The sequence below is a fragment of the Anneissia japonica genome, unplaced genomic scaffold (genome assembly GCF_011630105.1).
Source record: "Anneissia japonica isolate Jap-2015-1 unplaced genomic scaffold, ASM1163010v1 scaffold8210_len164512_cov191, whole genome shotgun sequence".
In the NCBI taxonomy this organism is placed as follows: Eukaryota; Metazoa; Echinodermata; class Crinoidea; order Comatulida; family Comatulidae; genus Anneissia; species Anneissia japonica.
In genome coordinates, this window is record NW_022745940.1 from 64,164 (window position 1) to 72,409 (window position 8,246).

Below are 8,246 nucleotides of genomic sequence, written 5' to 3' on the forward strand. Positions count from 1 at the left end.
ATATTAGAACCGAAACTCGACCCCCTACAATTTGCATACAGGACTGGAAGAGGTGTTGAAGATGCAAAACTATTTATGTTAAATGAGATTTATAAGCATCTTGAGTTTCCAGGCTCACATGCCAGACTTCTGTTTGCCGACTTTGCGTCTGCTTTTAATACCATGCAGCCAAAAGTTCTTGTAGAGAAACTGGAAACAAAATTTAAATTACAAAATGATTTAATTATGTTTATTTATGATTTTTTAACAAACAGACGTCAACGGGTTTTAGTTAACAACAAATATTCTGAATGGTATGTCACAAATACGGGCTCACCTCAGGGCTGTGTCTTATCGCCTTTACTTTATATTTTATATACTGATGACTTCCGTAGCATGCACGAGAATAGTTTCATTATAAAGTTTGCAGACGACTCGGTTCTACTTACCCTTTTAACAGATGGAGCCAACAGTCATGGCCCTGTTCTGGATAGTTTTATTAAATTCTGTAATGACGCCCATTTAAAGTTGAACGCTTCAAAAACAAAGGAATTGATAATAGATTTCCGGAAGAAAAGACACAGCCCTGAGGTCACTATTTTAAATGACGAACCAGTTGAGATTGTTACGTCTTAGAAGTACCTTGGGACTATATTTGAGGACAATCTCAGCTGGGGATTGAATACTGAAGCTATAATTAAAAAAGGAAATCAACGTTTGTACATCCTTAGGAAACTAAATGATTTTAAAGTAAATAACTCTATTCTTAAAGTGTTTTATAGTTCATTTATCGAAAGCGTTTTAACTTTTTCATTTATATGTTGGTTTAATAATCTTGCCCTTAAGGAGAGGTCTGCCATACAAAATATAGTAAATGTATGTTCAAAAATTACAGGCAGTCCATTGCGGAGTATCTCGTCATTTTGTGACAAACAGATACTAGCTAAATGCAAATATATTTTAAAAGAACCAGAAAATATACTTTTTGATGAATTTGTACTTTTACCACATGGTACACGATATCGTAGCCCACTTTGTAAGACAAAACGTAAACTTAATTCTTTCATTACTATAGGCATAAGGCTTTTAAATAATCACAAATCATAGTATTTAAAATAACATAAAAAGGGTGATGACAATATATGTATAATAATAATAATAATAATAAAATAATACTATATAACGATAGCTTTTTACATATATTTTTATAGTTATGATTCTGGTTGGTCTCTTTTGTATGTTTTTTGGTGATTTATATTTATACACTTACTATTTATTTAGTTTTTTATATATATTATTGTTGTTCGATGTTTATAAATGATTTTAACTTATTGAGTATTTCAGTCCTGTTTTAAAATTGCCCCATGAGGGATAAATAAAGAATTATTGAATTGAATTATTGAATTGAATTGAATTGAATATATAAACAAAAATGAAATACAAAAAAATAAAAGGGAACAATTTATTGATAGCCTTATTAAGTGACGTGTCAGAAACATGTATTGTGTCAAGATTTCTTTTCTAATAAAATAGTCCTAGCCATAGGCGTAGATCCCGGGGGATGGGGGATATATCCCCCCAATATTTGACAAGGGGGGGATGGTCCATTGTATCATCCCCCCCAAATTTTTTGACTATGTATGGGATAAAATGGAGCTTTACACAATTCAAAAGACTGTCACAGAAATAATTTGCACTGTCTTATGCGCTTACAAAGATGAAAATTAGCATAATGTATTAATGTTGATAACAAAATTATTTTATCTGGTACCAATCTAAGCTCTTCTTTCCTTAGATGTTAGATGTGCTTGCAAATAGAGGCACATTTTACACTGAAGGGTGTGTACGACATCAGTAATGTTATGTCAATTCCAAGAATGTTTAAGGTTATATCAGTTGATTAGGAATTTATTGATTAGGCCTATAATAGCAAATTGCATCAATTTATTTTGCAAAAACAAAGTTTCTAGCTTCAGAGGGGGGCACATCTCCTGTCCGCACAAGGGCACACATTGGCGCTAACACCAGGCTGTTAAACAGGGGGTTTAACACCCCTGTTAAACAGGGGTCTTAGGTCAGAGTGAGTATTTATTTTTTTAATTTTTTATTTCAACCATCTTTAAAGAGGGTAACCCTTCTAGTTTAGCCCAGTAGGTTAACTGATATTCAGTAATATCGGCCGCACAAGTGTGTTTGAAACTAAATATAAGCATTTTCATCATGGTTTTATTTATTACAAACATATTCTTTCACCATCTATACACATTGAGGCCCTTCTTTTAGGTTAAAATGATCTATCTTAAATTTGTCTTTCTTGAGTTTGGGACTATATGTGTTTAAATAACTTAAAAGGATAAAACTAAAAATGCCCTAAAAAATGCGCGCCAAGCGCGCAAAATATTTTTGTGATTTTAATTCTAATTTCGTCGGAATTGATGAAAACTCCCTAAAATGTGCAATTTATAGAGGAAATTGGCCTACCGTAACAAGAAATGCGCGAAAAGAATTTGAGAATTTTAGGCACTTTCAGAGGATGCATTTGTCAAGGGGTGGAGAAAGATTTTCCGTGGTTACGCCATCGGGCAGCATAGATCAAAGAAGTTATGACAGTTTTTGAAGTGGAGAAGGGGTTGCAGGGTGTTCTGAGTCTGGTCATTATGATATCTTCCTTTTTATTCTTGTCTTTATTTTTCTCTTCTCTTTTTCTTTCTTTTCCCTCTTCTTTCTCTTTCCCTCCCTCTCCCCTCGTTCTTTTCTCTTATTACCCAGCCCGGTACGACGGCGTGGTCAGCCTGGTAAAAACCGTCAGGGGAGGGACAGTTTTCCCCCTTCTCCCGCGCCTGTTACGACATGGCTAACACGCCAATCATCCCCCCCAATGAAAAATATTTTTCTATGCCACTGGTCCTAGCCTAAATGGTCTAATTGAAATCATTTGTTTTTCTTACTTACATGTATTAATGGCAAGAAGAAAAAATAGAAGATAATTTATTTTGTGTGTATGTACAGTATAGTAAACGTTGTTGATAAAAAATAATACAATAGGCGGTTGACGTTCAAGTGTAGCCTATTTGTAATGCATCAACAATGCGTAAGTATATTATGTATCTATGGAAAATTATTTTAGAATTGCTGGTGCTAGAGTGTTGAATAATATACCTGCCTTTTTTCAACAACCAACATTAATATAAATACTTTAAATTCAATTATAATAAATTCTATTTTACCAACTTTCATCTAAGATTTTTATATGATTTGATTTTAAATGTGTCACACTTTAATTGTTATTCGCTTTGGTCCTTATTCATTTTCTTTTGTAATGTTGTGATATACAAATTGAATCGAAAAGAGTATTTTGTATTAATTGCAAACTTGATTTTCGAATTTTGAGATACTTGATTTGTTTGCTAATTTTTATAGGGTTTGTAAAAATAATACTTTATATTACACTTGCTAAATATGGGTTGTTCTTACCCCAAGTTTCATGGCGATCATCATAATATGTACATGTTATCACCATTTGTAATATCTTACCGGCTTACAATACTGTAAATGTTCACTAAATAATAATTTCATTTTATTTATTTATTTTTTAAAATTTTATTTTTATATTTTTTAATTTTTTTTATGAAGTGGATCTATTAGTATTACTATTGTTACTCCATTATTAGTTACTTTCAAGGTATAAAATAATAAGCAATAACAAATTACTGATAGTCCATACAAACTATGAGATGAAAATGACGTGCATTATGTTTTTTTTTTTATTTTATTAAAAAAAAATTAAAATTAAAAAAGAAAAATTCATAATAACTCAACGTGTTATGAGTAAACATATATCGCATTAGTGTACAATGATGAAAAGTAATATATTTTTATATAAAAATGAAAAAGGGAGGAAAAAAGGTATATACTGGTCAAATAAAATCTATATTAATAATGGTTACAATTGGTTAATGCCTAAACTTTGAAATCATGTTAATATCATAGAATTATGCTTAAATTTATTTTTTAAATTTTCATTTAACATTCATTGATCGACTTAATTTGCATATTTTATTGTTTATTTAAGAATCGAGAGAAGTTTAAAAAATAAGAAAATCAAGAAAAAAGGTGAAATATAAAAAATGCTGTATGCAGAATGTCTGTAATTCAAACAACTTGATGTATTGATGAATAAAAGTGGTGGTTGTTATACCACAAGAGAGAGAAAAAAAAAATCTTACCGTCCTCGTTGGTTTGTATGGTTTGTTTATCTGAAGGCGGTCCAACTACATCTTCAGACGAGGGCTGGACCATGATTTCATATTTAGAGTACGCAGTTAGATCCGAAATAGTGTATGAAGTGATTTGAATAGGACCCTCTTTAATGACCCCATCGTTTGTTTCATCACACATATCGTATATGATTGGTTTATAAGTGACGTTGTAGGTAACAGGACAGTTTCCATTTTCAGTCTCTTCCCATGTTAGGGAAATTTCAGTTACTCCAATCATAACAATGCTCACAGATGCGATCTTCTTTGGTTCTTTAAAAACATATAAGAAGAAAAATATTCAATTGTACATGACCTCAAACATTATATACATGGTTTGTGTCCTGCCCTTAAAATCATACATGGATGTACCCCTAAGCTTATTTTTAAAATTATCATCTATCACACCTTCATTTAATATCATCATTTTCGTTATCATCACTATAACATTAGAATTAATAATAATAATAATAATAACAAATACTTATATAGCGCCAATTCAAAAATTTATCAAAGGCGCTAAATTATAATATTAAAAATCACGTTTCTACGTGTGCCCACTATCTCCCATATAATCATTGCATCATATTAAGCTTGTTTTAGTAACAATGAGAAATAAGTCTAACAATATAAAATAATTATAATATTAAACACACACTGCAATATCATTTTCCAAAAAGTCAAATTTGCTTACCAGTCGGTGTTGTCCGTGTTGTTACATACTCACTCCATGGTCCACATAAGCCAGCATCGTTCACAATTCGAACCCTGCATCTGTATTCTTTACATGCAACTAGATCCACGATCGTGTAATACGTCATACTGCTATCAGTAGTATACATCGTCCAATTAGAATCATCGTTTGATTGGCACTGTAACTCATACCTTAGAATGTTGTTGCATTGTAGTTTCTGGGGGTCATCATTCTCTCCCTTCATAATATGCATAAGGTGTACTTTTTAGTATTTATGCTTATTAATTTTATTAGCTATTACAATTATTTTTATTATTTTTGTATTATTATTATTATTATTATTATTTATTATTATTAATCAATCAATCAATCAATTAATTAATCATTATTGTTTGTTAATTATCACTGTTATTGCCAAGTATTGGCGAATTAATGTTTGCATTACAAAATATAAATATTATTGATATTAAAGAAGTGAAAGAAAAAACGAGTTTCCCAAATGGGATTTAAACCTGGGACCTTATGCTGTCTACGCAGGTTGTCCCGGTTCCTGGTCTGCAGGTTGGGGCACCTGTATTTTCACACTCACAGATTACGTTCAAAATGTATACATATTACAAGACGGTTTAAGTTTATAAGACATGCTCCTTGCTTGATCCTACACAATCATTCAAGAGCAACCAAACAAATCACATATTTTGGATAAGGCAAAAAGGTAATTTTATCTCATATATTGTAATAATATTTGCGGTCTGGATCAGGATCGGTAATTGACAAGTCTCCAAGGAGGCATCACGTTAATAGGGTTTGGTTTAATTTTGGTCACTGGATACCATAGAATCTGTCTCTGATATTATTATGTATATTTTACTCTAGTTGCCATGATGTTGCTACTCCTGTGTCTTCTGTGATTATTAGTGATCTTGTGCAAGATTTTCGTCTCTTACTGTTTTTTGTAACAGTTTCTGTTCACCTGTTCGCTAAAACTAGCCTCACGTTGTTGTACGGTTTCACTGACCTCTGAATCAAGAGCATCCGCTTGATTCAGGCTGCTACAGTTTATACACGTGTACTCGTTACCAGCCTAAGATGTCCTGTCGTACCTCATTAAGACAACGGTTATTTGTTTTCTACCTATTAGCAATTCTTAAATTAAGCAATCAAACTTCGATCAAAGAACTGAAACCTACAGTACACTTAACAAGTGTCAAAGTCAAACTGTTTATCTACTTAATCTGCTATTAAGGACTAACTATTGCTTACTGTAGCTCCACTATGGCTCCACACAGTAGGCCCTATTGATATATTAATTAATTACTTACATCCTGTCACTGCTTGGTATTTTTGTTTTTAGTTTTTTCAATTTACTTGATCTTGAGAATGGTTCCATGAAGGACCCGAAACTTCGATCTTTCTTGTCATTAAATTTTGTTTTGAAATTATATAGTAAGCGTCTCTTAATTCGTAATTATTATTATGTTACTAAAAACGACATTAAGGTATTCAACTTGGAGTTGGAACATGGAATGTGAGAAAACATCTAATAAGAGGTGGAGGTGACACTTGGTATTCTTGGATTATGCAAATATGGTTTAAGGTGTTGGAGATTACATAGATGAAGGAATTAGAATTATATTCATGAGGTGTATCAAGAGAAAGAGGTGTAGCAATAGTCTTAAATGAAGAAACTGCTAAATGTGTAACAGATAGGTTGATGTTAGTGAGTTTATGAGGAGTTCCTGTGTATATAAAAATTATACAAGTACGCTATATATGTTAACAAGTTCACATGATGATGACATACAGTAGAAGAGATTATATAAGAAAATGGCAAAAGCTATTTAATAGTGATAGGTGACATCATAATGTGGGCAAAGGCAAAGATTATAAAGAAGTGGGAAGTTTTGAGCTTAGAGTAAGAAATGAAAGATGACAAAAACACACTACAAAAGAAGAAGATATACTTGGAAGAAATTTGGGGACACCTGGAGATTCCAAATAGATTATTATAGTTAGACACAGATACAGAAATAGTGTACATAACTCGCGAGCATATTCAGGGGCTGATATTGATGTGGTCCATAGTCTAGTGAAAATAAAAAACTTAAACTTAAAAAGTCAAAAGAGGAAAAGATGGAATATTAAAGCATTATAAGATCCCAAAACATCATTCTCAGAAAAAGTAAACGAGTTTTGAAATTAAAAATATCCACCTTTTCAACCGATTTATTGGTATTAAAGATTTTATTGGCACTCATTTATATATATATATATAAATCATCAAAGAAAGGTAAATACAGTGTTCGAATAAAGGACATAATAATACATCGTGTAGCATAGCTCTCAACGAATGTAGTCCTGTAAATAAATGAAATAAAGAAATTGTGTAATAAAATGCCTCTGGCGGGACTCGAACCTGCGACCTCTCGCTGTCAAGGCGAGCGTCATAACCATTAGACCACGGAGGCTTCATGGTTGAACAGATTCAAATACCACCAGATACACTCTATTACACAATAGGTACGGCTAGAAACAAATAGTTGTATATAATATAAATCTCTATTTATATTATATATATATATATATATGTATATATGTATATGTATATGTATATATGTATATGCATATATATATGTATATAATAATGCCAATTGGAGCGACAAAAATCGCAAAGATAAAGAGAATCACTGGGAACTTTTACTTAAAACCACCACACCATTTGGACTCAATATTAGGAACGTTCTCCCAGTACACTAAATTAAACCTATGGCATTCCAAATTATTCTGGAAAAATCATTTGGCTTATTCATTGAGGCATGCCTCTAAAGCTTATTTTTGGCCTTCCTGTTTACTTGTTTAGGCTGTTTATTCTAATCCCACCTAGCCTATTGTTTCTTTATACTATCTAGCTTTTTCAACCCTCACTCACTCGCCACTGAGGAAGGACTAGTGTTGTCCGAAAGCTCTGGTTCTATTTCTGGCTGTTTACTTACGTTTACTTTTTAGCTGTTGCTTATCATTTTTGTATCTCTACCGAGATCCAGCCATTGTTTCCCACAGCATTGTTGTTTTTCAGTATTTTGCCTTTTAATCTATATATGTATATATGTATATATGTATGTATGTATGTATGTATGTATGTATGTATGTAATGTATGTATGTGTGTGTGTATGTAATGTATGTATGTATGTACGCGCATTCCTATACATGTGAGGACAAATTTCTATATTTTCCTATACATCTGAGGACAAAAAAAAAATGTGAGTACAAATTTCGTGTCCTCACATTTTCTAGGCCTACAAAACCCCATTTTGGT

General features: G+C 32.0%; 1 protein-coding gene across 1 annotated transcript in view; it reads right to left on the reverse strand.

Moving 5' to 3' along the window:
* LOC117120082 (receptor-type tyrosine-protein phosphatase epsilon-like) overlaps positions 1 to 5,234 on the reverse strand; it is a 33,862-nt gene extending 28,628 nt beyond the window's left edge. The window contains exons 1-2 of the mRNA XM_033265083.1: positions 4,930 to 5,234; positions 4,206 to 4,508 (exon numbers count right to left, since the gene is read on the reverse strand). Coding sequence (XP_033120974.1) covers positions 4,206 to 4,508; positions 4,930 to 5,182 — 556 coding nt within the window. The 5' untranslated portion in view covers positions 5,183 to 5,234. The remainder of the gene's footprint in view (positions 1 to 4,205; positions 4,509 to 4,929) is intronic.
* Positions 5,235 to 8,246: the final 3,012 nt, after the last annotated feature.